Below are 18,608 nucleotides of genomic sequence, written 5' to 3'. Positions count from 1 at the left end.
CAGTGATGAACTATATCCTGCCTCTTCCCACCCAGCTTCCAGGTGACATAATTCCCATTTTGGATGCATGGAGAGGATCTGAGCTACTGTTACATTGGGGCCTTGCTGATATAATCCTGTAGGCTTGGAAGCTGTCCCATAGTCTCACAGACTTCTAAGCCACAGTTTGCAAAGGGGTCCATTCTCTTTTAAACAACTGCCTTGTACTACTTATTCCTGGCTTCTACTCAGTACTATCTTCCATTAAAACTTACATGTTTGTTACCTTCAGGTCAGACTGAAGAAATAGGAAGACGCAGCCATTAGTTAGTAAATAAATAAATAAATACAATTTTGATTTGACCCTGCATGAAAATATGTATTGAATGATGGGATTTTTAAAAGAGCTATTATTCATTTTACTACTGAGAACAGTGACTCTATATTATTTTTTCCAACCAAATATATTTGAAGGACCTCAAATACTCTCATCAAAAGCAGGGACTCAACATAGCAGGGTTCTCTGAAATAGAATGGCTTAAAACATGTAGTTTTGGCAGGGAAACACCCTTCAAATGATTCTCAACTTTCTTTTCTCTAGTTAAGAATTATTAGCTTGAACTGTTAAAACTAAAAATGGGAGGTCATTCTGTTTTGCTAAAATGTACTATATTTTGCCTTAGGTTTCTTTCCTCACTCCAGCCAGCAGAACAGGCTTTATGACTCTGCCAACTGGCCAACAGTCAGTGACACCTTCAGCAAAATATCCTCCTAGAGCAGAACACACCTTCCCACAAGGGAGCAGGGAACATGGCCACTGGTGGCTCCTGTGCCCCAAAGACCTCAACATCACTGTCAAAGTGGCCCTAGTTTTCCTTTCCCAACTCCAGTTTGACAAAAATGTTCAAGGGAAAGACTTTAATCAGCCTACTTTAGGTTCCATGCCCACATACATACTTTGAGTGGCAAGTTTGGGTAAGATGTCCAATTTAGAGCTAATCACTGCTGACCACATAAACAAGTTATAAGAACATGAAAGTGCCCAGTTCGTTGACCTTAGGAATTTCCTTTTCCTTGAACTTTAACACCACATCTGTATAATTAAAGATCAAAATACCTACCTTGAAGAAAGTTTTGTGACTATATAATCATATGTGTCACAGAAACATGTAATAGTATGCGTCCACAAACACAGACCATGGGACACATCAGGAGCCAGAAAAATTGCTTTTTCTTCTCTCTTTAGGTATTTACTTACTCTACACTTACTCTACATCCTCTAGAATTCTTTCTAGAGTTCCCAGACCTAGTGGAAATATATATATATATATATATATATATATATATATATATATATATAAATTTCCCACATCTATTTAAACATATAATAGACACTGTGCTGGGTTAAGGATGGTTGGCAGAGGAGACATACGTGGGTTTTTAAATTTTTTTTTAAGTTTATTTATTTATTTTGAGTGTGACAATGAACAGGGAAGGGGCAGAGAGAGAGAGAGAGAGAGAGAGAGACAGACTCCCAAGCAGGCTCTCTGCTATCAGCACAGAGGCCAGTGTGGGGCCCAAACCCACAAACCTTTAGATCATGACCTGAGCCAAAACCAAGAGTCGGATGCTAACCCGACTGAGACACCCAGGCACCTCAAGACATATGTTGGTTGCATGTCAGTACAGAAGTAGACAAGCCACCCTGAACTATATGGGACTGTAGGTTGGTATCACTAGGGCACTCTGAGACCTTGAATATCCAGACATCCTCTGCTGGGAAAAAAAAAAAAAATCATTAGACTTACAGAGCTCTCTACACAAAGTAAGACCAGGGAAAAGGGTACTTGGCCAACATTACCTCAGTGCCTAAAAGTGTTTGATGAAAGCCTTCTGTACCCTAGGTACACTCGCTAACTGGAAGTGGGCTCACTAAAATATCAAAATTTATATTGTCCCATATATTTTGCTTATTTATAAAAAATGGGGTTATGAAGGCAATAGCAAGGGTCTTTAGTTTCTGGCTGCAAGAACCTGAGCAGGCCTGCTGTGAATAGGTGCTAGAGCAGTGTAGGGGTGGAGAGATAAGTGGATTTGCTCACCTGGAAAGCTCTAATGTGGGGTGATCTATTGACAACAAGCGAGGCAGAAGTCTCCTTGGGGCATGACTTTCATTCCAACAATGGGAATTTAGATTCATAACATGAGGAGATAAAATTTCTGATCACTGATGTAACTGCTTGGCACAAATCTTAACACAGGCAATCTCAGAATGGGAAGGAAAGTAGTGTGTGTGCATGCGTGTGTGTGTGTGTGTGTGTGTGTGTGTGTGTTTGTGTGTATGAAAGAGAGGGGAAAGGAGTAGAGAAGAAAAAAGGAGAAACGAAGGTAGGGAGGAAGGCAGGAGTATAAATAGACGGGAAGGAGAGAGAAAACAAACTGCGTCATCAGGGTTCTTGAAGAGCAAAAGGAACATGCCATATGTGCAAAGTCTGGGAATAATTTTCTTCAGTTATGTCACAGCCAATGAGCATCATGGTTTCCACCTGAAGATCATGCTCAGGCTAGTCAAAGGATACATTTTTATAGCTGCAGATTAGGATGATGATTATTATTGCCATAGCCACATTCTTGCATAGAACCTGAATATTTTAAGATGGATTATTTTTCCAAACACACACATTTTAACCTTATATGATACCCAAACTAAGCCCAGCATAGATACTTAAATGATGTTTTATAGACATAAAAAGACATTCCTCAGGGAAAACATTGAGCACTCCATTTACTGCTTTCAGATCTCTGGATGTTAACCACACCCCCGTGTCATGTACAACTGAGGGATGTGGTGCACTATATTCTTTGCATTTCTGTGAATAATCGACCACAGAAACTGAAACTTGGTGTGAAGGATGTAATTTTCTCATTAGAAATGTAAGCATCATTTCACGTTTTATTTAAATCTCCCTTTTAAGAAAGATCCTAAGGTGTTCCATGTCAGTGACATAAGGCAGGCCCCACACTGGGTGTTGTTTTTTTTTTTTTTTTTTTTTTTTTGGTGGTCCATAATGTGATTCTGAAATAAAAGTGACAATTTTTAACACTGCATATGTTCAAAGACCTCTGCCAAGAAGGGGAAAAAATAGCCTTGGCACCAGAAGCTAAAGTGTGACGGTTCCTTGGGATCCATAATGAGGAAACAAGGGGCCATGTCCCTGATCTTGTCAAATTAGCACAAGGATAGCATATGAACCTTTCAAGAGGCTGAACATACATTTCTTCAATGGATTCCCAATTCTGTTTTCTAGAGTAGACAAATATGTTTACCTTTTCATTATTCTGTGGCTGTGTGTCTGATTGTTGGGAGGCCGGGGAGGGTGACAGTGTAACTGCTTCTACTCAGTAGGAACCAATATCATTACCTCAAAAGGCACCAAGTATGAGCTGGAAACTATTTTTTTTTTTTTTTTTGCTTTTTATGACAAAGTGTTTGCTTATTTATTTTAAAAATTGTTTTATTTGAGTATACTTAACATACAATGTTATGTTAGTTTCAGGTGTACAACATAGTGATTCAAGTTCTCTTTATGTTATGCTGTACTCGGCACAAGTGTGGCTACCATCTGCCACCATAAAATGCTATTAAAATATCATTGACTATATTTCCTATGTTGTGACTTTTATTCTTGTGACTTATACACTTCATAACTGGAAGCCTGTCTCTCCCATTCTCCGTCATCCATTTTGCCCATCCCCTTCCCCCATTCCCTTTGGCAACCATAGTTTGTTCTCTGTACTTATAGGTCTGATTCTGCCTTTTGTTCCTTTATTCATTTGTTTTGTTTTTTAGATTCCACTTATGAGTGAAATCATGTGGTATTTTCCTTTCTCAGTCTGACTTACTTCACTTAGGATAATACTATCTAGGTCCACCATGCTGTCACAAATGGCAAGAGCTCATCCTTTTTATGGTTGTGTAATATTCCATATTACATTTTATATATATATATATAAAATAATAAAATATATGTATATTATAAAATATATATAAATATATAATATATAAACATATAACATAAATATAAATTATAAATTTATAAATATAAATTTATAAATTATATAAATATAAATATATATAAATACATAATTATATATATATATAATAACTAAAATCTTCTTTATCCACTTATCTATTGATGGACACGTGGGTTTCTTCCATATCTTGGCTATTGTAAATAATTTTATAATATATTGTAAATATTTCTACAATAAACATAAGGGTACATATATCTTTTCAAATTAGTGTTTTTGTTTTCTTTGGGTAAATACCCAGTAGTGGAATTATTGGATCATATAGTATTCGTATTTTCAATTTTTTTTAGGAATCTCCATATGCTTTTCCACAGTGGCTGCACCAATTTACACTCCCAACAGGGCATGAGGGTTCCTTTTCTTCCCCACATCCTCACCAACAGTTTTTTTTCTGTGTTTTTGATTTTAGCCATTCTAACAGCTGTGAGGTGGTACCTCATTGTGGTTTTGATTTGTATTTCCTTGTTGATGAGTGATGTTGACCATCTTTTCATGTGTCTTTTGGTCATTTGTATGTCTTCTTTGGAAAAATGTCTAGTCAGGTCCTCTGCTCATTTTTAATCAGATTATTTGGTGGGGGTGATGGTGTTGAGTCATAGAAGTTCTTTAAATATTTTGGCTATTAATCCCTTATCAGATATATCATTTGCAAATATCTTCTCCCATTCAGTATACTGCCTTTTTGTTTTGTTGATTGTTTCCTTCACTTTGCAAAAAAAACTTTTTATTTTGATGTAGTCTCAGTTTATTTTTGCTTTTGATTCCTTTGCCTTATGAGACATATTTAGAAAAATGTTGCTATAGCCAACACCAAAAAAATTACTGCGTATGTTCTCTTCTAGGATTTATATGATTTCAGGTCTTACTTTAAATCTTTACTCCATATTGGGTTTATTTTATTATTTTTTTTTTTTTTTGGTCTGGTGTTCCATTTTCATTCTTTTACATGTAGCTGTCCAGTTTTCCCAGCACCATTTGCTTAAAAGACTCTCTTTTCCCCATTGTACAGCCTTTCCTCCTTTGTCATGGATTAATTGACCATGTAAGTGTGGGTTTATTTCTGGGCTTTCTATTCTGTTCCGCCGATCTATGTGTCTATTTTTGTGCCTGTACCATACTATTTTGATTACAACAGCTTTGTAGTACATCTTGAAATCTGGAATTGTGATACCTCCAGCTTTGTTTTTCTTTCTCAAACCGCTTAGCACAAGAAGTTTTGTTCTCTGGCTACTACTATCAGTTGACCTTAATGTCCAGAGCTCACTGGATAAAGTCTGGGACCATAGCGACAAGTTGCAGAGTAGGTCATCTGTGTCAATGCAGCACTGCCACATACACGCAACATCTCATGATGCCCTGCCACATCTGTAGGCACAACACTTAAGATGACAAACAGCAATAGCACAGGTGTCAAGTTTCCCTCAGAAGGCACAGCATTAAAAATTTACAGGACAAGTAGATGATATTTAACATTTTGTACAACAATCTGTTTGTGCTAAAAGCACAATTAAAAATATTATGTTAGTCAAAGGCCCAAACTCTGCATGCAATGACAGAAAATTTCTACCTTCCTCCTGAAGAGAAGAAAACTGATTTTGGTTTTAAAAATGCAGAGCTAGGGTTCTTCCCTGCCAAGGTATCTAAGTCACACTAGTAGCCCACTAAGGGCCTTGCAAGATGAAGCCAAGACTCCTCCATTGAATTGTTCTCACCTTAGAACAAAAGGGTCTGTTTGTGGAGGAGGGGGCTGTACTGTCAGCATGAGGAGGGAGATTAGGAACTTCCCATGGAGTGGCTGAATGGGAAAGACTTCTGGGAAATGCCATCTTCAAAGATCTGCAGAGATGCAGCTGGGGCCCGGTCTCAGGTGAACCACAGCCTCCCTTCTGTATGTCTATAGCTACCATAGTTTTAATTAGAGCCTCCCAGAATGCTATGCTTCTCCCCATCACTCCTGCTTTATCATTGTTGGGGGTAGGAGGTGTTCAGGTTTGTGTCATGCTACAACCGAGGCCTGATTAGTACTTTAGTGTATCCACATTTGAAAGTAACCAGGAAACTCATTCATCTTGCATGTTAGAAACTTCATCTTAGATGCCTCAGCCCCTAAGATGACTTCCTGGAAGACTTAACACAGGTGCTCTGTGTTACAGGATGTCTGCTTCTTTGGGACATTTGAAATCACTGAACGTGACCTCCATAATGGAGAAATAGCTCATACAATATCAGGGCATTTGTAGCTTTTAGAGGGGGAAAGACATCCTATTCTTCTTCTGCTTTCTATGGAAAATATTACAAATATGTGCATTGCCCCAGAGACCAATAGTCAGATGCCATATGAGTCCCTGGGGTGGAACAATAGAATAGGCACTGTAAAAAACATTTCTTAGGCTAACTTCCAGATATAAAAGGGGTGCCTCAGAGCTGTGGAGTGGGAAAATTCCTATTTCACAAGGAATATGATATTTTTAGACTGCATAAAAAATGAGGAATGCATGAAACTGCAGATGATAACGTGGAGCAGGCACCCCAAGTTGAGAGTGTGGGCCATATTTCTGCTGCTCATTTCCCTAATGGCCCTTTATTTTGCTCGCTTGTCTCTGCAATAAAGTTTCTACTTGAGAAAAATGGGTACTTATGGAAAGGTTATCATGCCACATGCTGTCATTTGCTTTATAGTGAACTCTGATATTCTTTTCTTTTGATTTTCTGAACCAGGAGTTCTTAATTCTTAATTTTGCCAACAAATGCCAGTGAGTAATCTTCATTCCTTGCCCACCTCCCACTTGATTCCTGGATTTCTCTGCCACATGCCTTATCTCTCTCTCTTCAGTCATGATTTCCATTTCTTTGTATTTCTGTTTTGTAAGATAATTAAACTCTCTGGTTTTCTGAGAACAAGAATTCAAGGCTTAGCAGTGAATATTCTTTTTTGTTTTACAATTTTTCAATAAGAATTCATTATATTTTTCAGTTCTGGTAAATCATTTTTGTGCCCCAGTTACCTCCTCTGGAGGATTTTCCTTCCTTTTTTCATTAAAGCACTGCTCTATCTCTTCCTCTAGAGTCAATTGTGCTATTTGTTCAGCTGGGCTCCCTCATGTCCCTGAGTCCCCCTAAACATGTGGTGACAATAGCATCCTCACAGTTCAACCTTTGGGCAAATGAAACAAGTCAATGGTGGGTGACAGAACATGTTTTCCCTAGTCTTGTCTACTGGGGCCGAGTGCTCCAGAAAAGCCTTTCTGGATGTGGAAATGTCCAGTCATACAAGCTGGGCATGATTTGTGTAATGAAAGGAATCAAATCAACTGTTGTGGAAAAAAAAAAAAAAAAAAGGAAGTATCCCTTCCTAATGGTTTAGAAACAGAGGGTAAGTAAATGGTAAAATGCGAAGGCTCACTAATTACATGACAACATCAATTATCAATGATCAAAAATCATGAAGATATGCACCATTGAATCATATACTTATCTGACTGAGAGAAGTATGGCCACTGATAGAAGTCACATTTACACGGATTCCCAACTTTTTTAAAGGAAAATTTTAAGGGACATAACCAGATGAAAGGTCCAGAAGTTGCAACTTTACCCCCTGCCCTCAACCCTAGCTTTGCCTCAAGGAGGGACCCAGTCGTAATGGGGCCATATTAAGCTGGTGAATGGGTAATGAAGATAATGAACAAAAAAAAAATCAATGAAACATAGACATGAGAGCGATTGAGAGAGTATGTAAATGAACTCCCTTGCTTCTTGTTGGATTTATAGTCTGTAGTTCTGGTTACTCATGAGACCCTGCTATAGTTCTAGCCCTTGAATTTCAAGACTTTTTTTTCTATCATTCATTTATAAAATATATCTTCCTTTACATAATATAGCTTGAATGTTTTTCTACTTCTTGTAGCTAATCTCAAACTAAGACCAAAACCCAAGTTAAAATTATGATAATCTGATCAATTTTACCTTGCCTTTCTGTCTGACTTCTTTCCTGAGCTTCAGGCTCAAAAAACCACTTTTCTATTTGAAATCTTCATTCTGTATCTCAAATCACCTCAAACTTTTAATGCTTTTAATCAGCATTATTGTTTTCTTTATGTTTTTTATATCAGCAAGTTTCTTAGTAAATGTACCAACATTTACCAGGGGCTTAGGTCAAAAGCCTAGATGCTATTTTTGACTCTTCCGTTTTCCTCATATACCACACATGATTTACTGCTATGATAGACACTACTGCTGTTCATTGATATCCGGTTGCCTCTCTTCTGAATATTTGAGAGGACTTCATTTCCTTGTCCCCTGGGTGCCTTGTTCTGGACAGTGAAATGTGAGAAAAAGTTATATGCATCGTTCCTTTGCAGAAGCATTTAAGAGCTATTACTTGATTGTCTATCTTTTCCTGTTATGTGATAGATGATATTTCACATGGTAGAGTGTCTGTCAGCCTGGGTTCTTAACTAAGCAAGAGCCCTCTGCTGACTCAAGACATACAAATAGCATGAGCAAAAATAAACCTTTGCTGTTTTATGGCACTAAGATTTGGAGGTTGTTTGTAACTGCAGCAGGAGCTATCCTATCTTAAGACAATCCCCAAGTCCTGCTAGCTCTATCGTCAAAACATATTCCAAACCTGATGCTGTTACCTCCTTTTCTGCCATCGCTATATTTCAAAGAATCCTCATTTCTTGCCTGGATTTACTGCAGTATCCTCTTCATCAGTCTTCCCTTTTCTATTCTGACATCGTCTCTCAAGTCCTTTCTGGCAGCAGCCAGCCTTTTGTCATTTTAAAGGTGAATCTCATCATGCCACTCCCTGTCCCAAACCCTCAACAACTTCCCATTAGACTTAGAATAAAAATCCAAGTTTCTCCATAAACCATAGCACTCTATGATCTGACTCCTACCTACTTGTCCAAATTTGTTTTCTGCCACTTTTTTTTTAATCTCTTTGATCCAACAGCATTGTCTCTATTGTCTCTTACTATTACTTGCAAACAGTAAATTCATTTTCCCACCAGGGTTGTTCTCTTGCTGTTACTTCTATGTGGAATGTTCTACCTCAAGATCTCTCTGTGGCTTGGGTTTCTCCTTTCCATCATACAAACCTTTGTTCCAAGATTATGTCCTCAGAGCCCTTTTTAAATTATCTAAAACCACATCCTCCTATAACTCACTCTCTCATTACCCTGTTTTACTTTATAGAGTACTCTTTGAACTGTCTTGTTCCTTTATTTTTTGAAGTTTCTCTTTCCTAGACTATATATACCATAAGAGGATGATTTTGCTTTATAGCGTTCTGTCCCTCACATCTAGAAAAATCTTGGTGGTTATTTGTCAAATGAGTGAATTAATGAATAAATAAACAATCAGGATGTTAAAACAATACTGCAATGAAAAGACAACTGACAGAGAAATAATATTCTTTCTTTTTTTTTAATTTTTTTTAAAGTTTATTTATTTTTGAGACAGAGAGAGAGCATGAACAGGGGAGGGTCAGAGAAAGAGGGAGACACAGAATCTGAAACAGGCTCCAGCCTCTGAGCAGTCAGCACAAAGCCCGACGCAGGGCTCGAACTCACAGACCGCGAGATCATGACCTGAGCCGAAGTGGGCCGCTTAACCGACTGAGCCACCCACGCGCCCCAATAATATTCTTTCTTAAGTCCTTAACCTGTTTGTTTTTTGACAGAGCAAAAAATAAATCAAAATACTGCTATAAAAAAACTTTGTATAGCTTTTATCTATCTCCTACTACTTACAATTCATTTACTAAGTAAAATCTGACTTGTTCAAATTAACATGCTTACATTAGCTAATGCATATTGGAAAAAGAAGCCTTTTATTTATTTATTTAAATTCTTTTTAACATTTATTTATTTTTGAGACAGAGCATGAATGGGGGAGGGTCAGAGAGAAGGAGACACAGAATCTGAAACGGGCTCCAGGCTCCGAGCTGTCAGCACAGAGCCTGATGCGGGGCTCGAACTCACGGACCGTGAGATCATGACCTGAGCCGAAGTCGGCCGCTTAACCGACTGAGCCACCAAGGCACCCTGAAAAAGAGGCCTTTTAAAAGAGAATTCGCACATTATATGTTTAAGGTCACAGTGGTGATAACTGAGCTGTGTTCCTTAATCTAAACTACTTAAATTTCTATACAACAGACCCAAGAAATGTGCAAGAAAAAGATCTGAAAGCAAAAGAACAGACTCAAAGACAGAGGAAGCTAACAAGGTTTTTCAGGGCACAGACCATTTAAGTGGGAAACACTAACACATATCCATGAAAAATAACCTGAATAGTTTAACAGAGAAAACCCATCAGTAGGATTTTTCAATGAACTATAAAAATGACCAACAAGTTTCCTCTTCATAATCATCTCCTTGATGACTTTTGTGTGAGTATACATACTTCTCTCACATGCCACCATGACACATGTGAATTTTCATCAGTAGGGAATATCCTTGGATCACTATTTTAGTAGAAATATGGATTTGCATCAATACACTAGCTCAGTGTGTATTCATGAAACATTCTACACTTTTGCTAAGCAGATGGTCCAGGTGAGGAGCTTTTACCATAACCAAGAGATATATTAAAAATACCACTTTCAAAGGGACTGAACTTCTCTCCCCGGCCTCAGGATCCCTCCAAGGAGGAATGGCTGTTGGAGTAAGGAGGGCAAAGTCAGACTCTTGGCTTTGTGAGTCTGAAATCTTGAGTATGTCATTTAACCTTTTGATTCCAGATGAGAATCCTATGCTAGATGTTTCATGAGATTGTTGTGAAAATAATACATGTCAAAGAAATGTTTTGTAAACTGGTTATTTTTGGTATTTTTAAAAAAAATTCTGCTTCTTTGAGGTTATTACAGCCATCCTCTATATCAAATCTGTTATATGTATGTATGCCTTTCAGAGTAAGAGGAAAAGAAAGAACAAGCACCAAAATGGATATGTTTGGCCATGTGGTCTTTACTCCTCCTGGAGAGTAACAATTTCTGAATCTATTTAAAAAATGTTGAAATTACAGCAATTAACAGAAAATTACACTGCTGGTTGTTTTTTTTTTAAATTCACAAAGGCACCAAGAAGCTATCTCCCATATTATTAGCAAAGGCCCACAGTCTGTCTCCATACTCAAACATTTCCAAATAATCCATGTCCTATCCAAGAAGAAAGCTAAATTCATGGTCCATATAAAAGGAACAAAATTCTTTATAGCACTCACATGAATATCTGAGAAAAAAATCAGAATAAAAACACACAAAGTTGTGTATTGTATGAAACCTACTTACTGTTACAATATGTTAATTGCCAAAATTTTGAAATCTAAGCCTCCACAGTATCTCTACTTATTGTGTTACTTTGTTGAGTAATTCTCCTGTTCATCACTAAACATATCCTAAAGATTTTATTAAATAAGCAGAATAAGATGCATGATGAATAGTCCAAGAGAAGCAGTTTCATAAAAAATCCTAATCATGAGGATTTAGCTATCAATTATCCATGTGTACTCCAATTTCACACTCAGAAGTTACTTTAGGGGAATGATTAATTATAAATAAAGGGACCTCAAGATACCAAAAAATTATCATACACCAGGAATCCCTGTCAACAAAGATAGCTTAACTCCTTAAGGAAAATAGCACAGGACAATCCATCCTGTTCTCTCTTTTACACACAAAACCCATACTATCTAAAGATGTACAAATGAGATCATGACCAAATGAGTCTGATCAATTTGTATATATTCACCACCAAAAACAATCAGCATAATCCCTTCATTCAATTAATTACTGGAAAATATTCAATCACCTATGTAACCTCAACAAAGCATGGTCAGCTAGCTTTGGCTCAATGACTAGGTCTACTTGATATTTATGGAATAAATTTTTCTGCTTTTTTGAGATTGAGGATCAAATTATACCATTTTCAATGTTTTCTAATTATGTTGTACCTCCTACCTCGTGATGATTCTTGGCCAGCCATTCCTTAATGGTGCTGAGGGCAACGATGGAAGCAGGCTCATTCGGGAATCCTAAGTGAAGAACAGAATAAAACAAATAAACAAAAAAAGATGAAGGCAATAGAGAATTCACTGATGGTATGACACTGAATTTTTCTCATTTAAGCAGTATGCAATTCAACCAATTACTACTGAGCAAGACAGGTCTCAGTAAGGTACCCATGGATATGAAGCCCATGATCACACATATGATGCATGAAGGGGGCTAGTCCTATGCCAGTCCAGCACTAACAAGAAAAAGGATTTAACTGTCTTTTAAATTCTACAACAGTCAATTAAAAATATATCTACATTTGTTTAAGAGTTTTCAAAGCACTTTCATATAATATTCTCATAAGAGGTGCTCATATAAGGTTTATTACCCTCAATTTATAAACCAAGTAAATATGGCTAGAGAATACATGTACTTGACCCAGGGTCATGGGCCAGCAGGACTCTATCAATGAACTGGCACAAGACAGGACAAGCAACTTGCCAAATAGCCATACCACTGAAAGTTATTACCAGAATTCAAAGAAAGTTATTATCAGAATTCAAAGAAAGTTATTGTCAGAATTCAAAGGCCTTCCTTTTAGGGCCACTGGAAATTATGTTTGAGGGGCACCTGGGTGGCTCAGTCGGTTAAGCGTCCAACTTCAACTCAGGTAATGATCTCACAGTTCGCGGGTTCAAGCCCCGAGTCAGGCTCAGTGCTGACAGCTAAGAGCCTGGAGTCTGCTTTGGATTCTGGGTCTCTCTCTTTCTCTCTCTGCCCCTCCCCCACTTGTGCTCTGTCTCTCTCTGTCTCTCAAAAATAAATAAATGCTAAAAAAAATTATGTTTGAGATTAAGACAACATGAATTGACCTGGTTGTGCACTATGGATTTGATTTTAGAAAGATGGGAAGAAAGACACTTATGTCCTACTGAGCAGTAGCACACATAATCAGAATTTCTAAAACCCATCCAGAATATCTCTTTAGCTTATATAAATCAAACGTATTTCTGAACTTGCAGAATCATCATACATTCTGCCAATAAAATATATGTGAAGGAATAACCTTACAAATTCTATATTTATGGGGAAAAAAGAAGAAAAGATGGGAGTGACTATTCCTTTGAAACTACTTTCTTTAAGCTTACTATTGGCTTCCTAATCACCAAATCTCATATAGTCAATCACTCATTCAAATCAGTCTTCATCTTTTCCTGTATCAGATGTGCTTGACTAGTTTTCCATGTTTCAATACCTCTTCCCTCCTGGATTTAAAAAAAAAAAAAATACTGTTTTAAAGTATACAACACAGTGGATTTGTACAGTTCCACAAAGTCACCACCAACTCCAGAATATTTTCATCATCCCCCCACAAGATTCTGTGCCCACTAATAGTCATTCCTCAATATCCCTCTACCCCAGCCCCTGGCAGTTATAAATCTTTTTTTTGTCACTATAGATTTGAAGATTCTCCTCCTGGATTTTTCAGCACTGCCTTCTATGATTCCTCTCACCTATTTGAGCTCCTCTAGCTCCTTTTTCTAGGAGCATCCATTAAATGTATGCCATTCCCAACATCTAAAGTCAGCCTTCACCTTAGTTGATATTCTGTGTTAGCCAGCTGCAGCATCATCCACTAACATGCCTTTTAATCAGAGGGCTCCTGTGACATTGTTCTGTGCAGATGCAGAAAGAGAGAGGTATTGCTGAAATGGGGAGATCTGGGATTTAAAAGACCAGTTTTATTGGAAGGCAAATACATATTCCAGTAGTTTATACTAATGGTATAAAACTCATTAGACTTTCAGAGAAAATGTATGAAAGAAGAGGAGCAAGAGAGAGATGTTTGTCCACATTTCCAAGAACAAATGTTGCTTTTCTGATTAGGTTTCTACCTACACACTTTGTAAGAGAGTGCATTAGGAAAGGGGACAAAATAAAGCAGGTCCAAGCTCCACTTGACCACTGTCATATGAGAGAGAGAACCACTGTCATAGGAAAAATGTGCACAACTTTTTATTTTTTTATTTTTTTAACATTTATTTATTTTTGAGACAGAGAGAGAGACAGAGCATGAACAGGGGAGGGGCAGAGAGAGAGGGAGACACAGAATCTGAAATGGGCTCCAGGCTCTGAGCTGTCAGCACAGAGCCCGACGCGGGGCTCGAACTCACAAACCATGAGATCATGAGCTGAGCTGAAGTCGGACGCTTAACCGACTGAGCCACCCAGGCACTCCATAACTTTTTAAACTTTGTAAATTCATCTGTGACATTTGGGATTGTGAATTTGTTTTGAACTGTTTCATCTATTTACATTTTCCTTAAATGAAGGTTTCAAAATATAAAACCCTTAAAATAAAACCTGTTAGTTAGCTCGTTCATTAAGCAAATTATTATTGAACCAGAAAAGAGAAGATATATAGACATGTTTAATGAGCCCCTGTCCTCTAAAACCCAAAGTCAGAGGGAGGAAATAAATAAGAGGCATGCATGCGAATGAATCAGGGATGTGGGGACACAGACAAAGGGAGCTAAGCAAGAAAGAGGAGGCTTTCTAGGAAGTGATAGAATGTTTGGGGAAGAGAACAATAAAGTGGGGAGCTGAGGAGACACTGTCCTCAGAAATATGTGTGAGCAAGTAGGAATTAATGGAAAAGGTAAGAGAAGTGATGAGAGGTAGAAAGAAAAGGAGTCCCTGTGGACTGCAAGGAAAAAGCAAGAGGCTGGGATGGGCATTTGTGGTTAGGGGTTAACTACAGGTGGCTTTTCTAGTTTACCTTACCCCCACCTCCCCTCTGAGTTTAACATCTGCATTTGTAATCACCTGGATACCTCCCCTTGATGCACTCCAGAACCAGAAGTGTAATGTGTATTCTTCCACAAAATGAACTTCCTCCAGTTTCTGGTTTCTGCTCATGGATATCTCTCTCCTAGACACTGCTTCAGTATTTGACTGTTTCCCCAGCTGGTAACTGAGTCCTCTGAAATATTTTATACCACTTCCTTTCCTTCTTTGCCATCTGATCTCATTCAAAGAACAATCAGTCCTCACTTTGATTACTGTAGTTGACTCATAATTGTGCCTCTTTGGTCATTCCCCTGCTTCTTCATTCTGTTGAGCACACCACTTCTAAGTGATTCTTCCTAAAGTATAGTTACCACAACATTACACAAAGCAATGGTGACCCTGGGGACTCTCCAGCAACTACAGAGTGAACTTTAGCTCCTTAGCTGGGCATGATACACCACAAGGAGCCTTTCTAGACTTGGGTCTTAGTTTTTCCTATTTATTCTCCTCCCATGAAATTCTTCTCCAACTTTTTGATGTGTTTAAGAAGTACTTAAATCATAAGATTATAGGGCTATATAAAGCTAATAAATACTGTAATCATGCTCAGTTGCAATGGCCGTCAGCATTAACCTTTAGAAGATGTAAGTCCCCACAGAGAAATTACAAAAATTCTCATAGAACCATGGCAACTACAGTCAGTTCCCAATTATATGTGACCTCCTGGTCACTTTCCCACATCTATCAAAGCCTCTGGCACTGAGCTATGGTTTTCATCTGTATCTCAAGGCTTGCCATAACCGTGGGTGACTTCAGTGTCCAATAAGATGACCCACCTGGCCTGCCAGTTACTTGACCTGGTCATTTTTGACAACCACCTCCACTCCACCGCCTCCCTAGATCACACCCTGCTCCTTGAAGCAACATTTTTATTCCCAAATTACTAATTTAAGCATGCTCTCTCAAAACTTATTCTATCTTTAGTTTGTTCTGCTACCTTCCAAGGGATGTCCTTTATAAGCCCTTGAAGCCCAAACTAGTGCTCATATTTCCTGCCTGAATGGTGTGACTCTTTCCTACCTCTCTAGGCTCTTCTCACACTGTATCGCTCGTTGCTTCCTCAACTCCAGCTACACTGACCTTCTTTCTGTTCTTTGAATGTGGCATGTTTGCTTTTGCTCTCTGCCAGAAGGCCTTGCTCATGCTGTATCTTCTTCCTGAAATGACATTTCTCCCTCGTTTCCTAGCTTATTTTAACTTTTATTTGTTCTTTTCCCAGTCATCACTTCTCCAGAGAAGGCTTCTCTGACGACTCCCTATTTGACACTTTCATAACATCATGTACCTTTCCCTGGTGGTACTCATCTTAGCTTCAATTTTACCTTTATTTATGTACATATTTGATTAATAATCCTAGTAGAGTGAAAGCCCTAAGGAGGCAGACATCACATCTGTGTTTTGCTTATCACTGTATCTCTAAACCATTGCTGGCACCTACAAGATGATCAATAAATGTGTGTTGAATGAGTGAATGGACTGTGGACTTGTGATTCATTGTACTGACAGCAAGAAAGCCAGCACTGGGAGAACAAGGGTGTTTAGCTCTAGAGTCTCAGAGGGTGAAGGGTGCAATGATATATCCACATTATCCTATTTCATCCCTGAGGGGAAACTACTGAGAAGATTCATATGAGAAAACACAGTTCCTAATGGAATGATATCCTGTAATCAATTAAAAATGGAGGGAAATACCAAGACAAATGTCCCTGAAAATATGCCTTCTTTCAGTGGGCATATATCTATACAAGATGAAGTATGGTGTTCAGAGGAAACAGCAACAGCACAATTCTTTGTCCACTTAACTGCAAGACTCCAAGGGTTACAAGTAAGACCAATGAATAGACAGGATAGATTTTTGCTCAGGGATGGGCTCCCGACGACAGTAAGGCCTACCTCGGGAGGTCACAATGTATTCTGGTCACCAGAGGGCTTTTGTTCATAAAAGCAGGATGGCCACCCAGAGGGAAGGCTGCAGACAAGCTTTAGATGAATCATTGAATTAAATGACATAGAAAATCTCTTCCAAGTATGAGGGTCAATGAGGCTGAACAAGCCATTAATAATTTAGGGCCAGGCGTGCAGGGAATTATATATGTGTGTGCCCAGGTGTACATAGAATCTGTGCTTCTGTTGGCATTCCAAAGCTTAGTTCCTTATTCATTAGTATAGATTATTAAATTTAACTTCTGTTGTGAATGTTGAAGTTGATTTACAGAATGTGTAAGTGATTTTTTTCTTTTTGTTTACTTTTATACTGAAACTACTTGCAAAATTTTTACATACACACAAATGTACATACATTCATCATACACACATGCAACCCTTACCCAAATCAAGATATAAAATATTTCTAGCTCTTCAGAAAACTGCCTCGTCCCAAGTCAATATCTACCCCATGAAGAAACTGCTATTCTCTCTTCTACTGTCACAGATTCGTTTTGTCTGTTGTTATACTTCACATATATAGACATAAAATGTGCACCCCTTTTGGTCCAATTTTTCAACATTATGCCTGCCTGATTTATTCATGTTGTTACATATATCAGAAGCTTCTTCTTCTTCTCTGCAGTGTTGTATTCCATTGTATGAATATGCCACAATTTATTTAGCCATTCTACTGTTGATGGACAAGTGGGTTGTTTCCAGTTTTGAGCTATTAGGAATGAAGTTGCCATGAACATTCTCATAAATGTCGTTTGGTGGACATAAGCACTGTTTCTGTTGAGTATATACCTGGGAGCTGGGGCTACCGGTTCATCGCTTAAGCAGACATTTAACTCTGGTAGATTCTGCCAGTTTTCCAAAGCAGCTTTACCCATTTACACTCCTACCAGAATTAAACCAACACAAATATTTACAAATTTTGAACAAGAGAGGTAAAAATTGAAACAGAAAATTCAATTTACAATAGTTTTTATCCATGGTACAGCAAATAACTCATTAGACAGATATTTTCCTTTTACTCAGTTGTTAAGCAGATATTTCTCTTTTAATCAAATTGCAGAAAGATATAGCAATGAAGATTCACTGAAGGTCCTGCCCAGCCATTGGACTATTCGTTTGATGGAATTGTTAAAAATCTGGAATGTTTTCAACACAATTCGAATGAACCTGGTTTTGACCTTGTCATAGACGAAGTTCCTCTCTAGGTTTCATTCTTTTATTCTTTTGCTGTTGTTGATGATTCTCCAATATCTTCAACTTTGTCGATTGCTCTGACACAAAAACTAAATTTGTTTCCCTGACATAAAAAAAAAATACCACTTTCTACAAATTGGTGTTTGTGGTGTGTGTCAGAGCAGAGGTAGGTGGGGTGTTGGGTGAAGCAGGCGAAGGGGATTAAGAGTGCACATCTCGATAAGCGCTGAGTAATGTGTAGAATTTTTGATCATTATATTATACACCTGAAGCTAATATAACACTGTGTCGGTTATACTTGAATTAAAGAATAATAAAAATACATAAAATAAAACACATTCTACTGAAAATCTAGCATATTCTACTGAAATAAAAGTAGACATAATTTGCTTTGCCTGTAAAACTACCCTTTTTGCAGGCAGAAGCAATGGATCAGCTTTTGTTTTAAACCTAAAATGACAGTCTGCTTGCAGCTCTGGATCACCCTACCATCGAGGGCATATGGTAATGCCTTAAGTCAGTTATTTCAAAGAAGTTCTTACTGCAAAAA

General features: G+C 37.9%; 1 protein-coding gene across 2 annotated transcripts in view; it reads right to left on the bottom strand.

Annotated features, from left to right (window-relative positions):
* MACROD2 (mono-ADP ribosylhydrolase 2) overlaps window positions 1-18,608 on the bottom strand; it is a 2,046,639-nt gene that overhangs the window by 487,419 nt on the left and 1,540,612 nt on the right. For both annotated transcript variants that reach the window (XM_045445353.1, XM_045445352.1), the window contains exon 8: window positions 12,035-12,108. In XM_045445353.1, coding sequence (XP_045301309.1) covers window positions 12,035-12,108 — 74 coding nt within the window. The remainder of the gene's footprint in view (window positions 1-12,034; window positions 12,109-18,608) is intronic.

The sequence above is a fragment of the Leopardus geoffroyi genome, chromosome A3, assembly GCF_018350155.1.
Source record: "Leopardus geoffroyi isolate Oge1 chromosome A3, O.geoffroyi_Oge1_pat1.0, whole genome shotgun sequence".
NCBI lineage: Eukaryota > Metazoa > Chordata > Mammalia > Carnivora > Felidae > Leopardus > Leopardus geoffroyi.
Note: the sequence above shows the minus strand (reverse complement) of the source record. Positions and strands in the feature narration are given on the sequence as shown.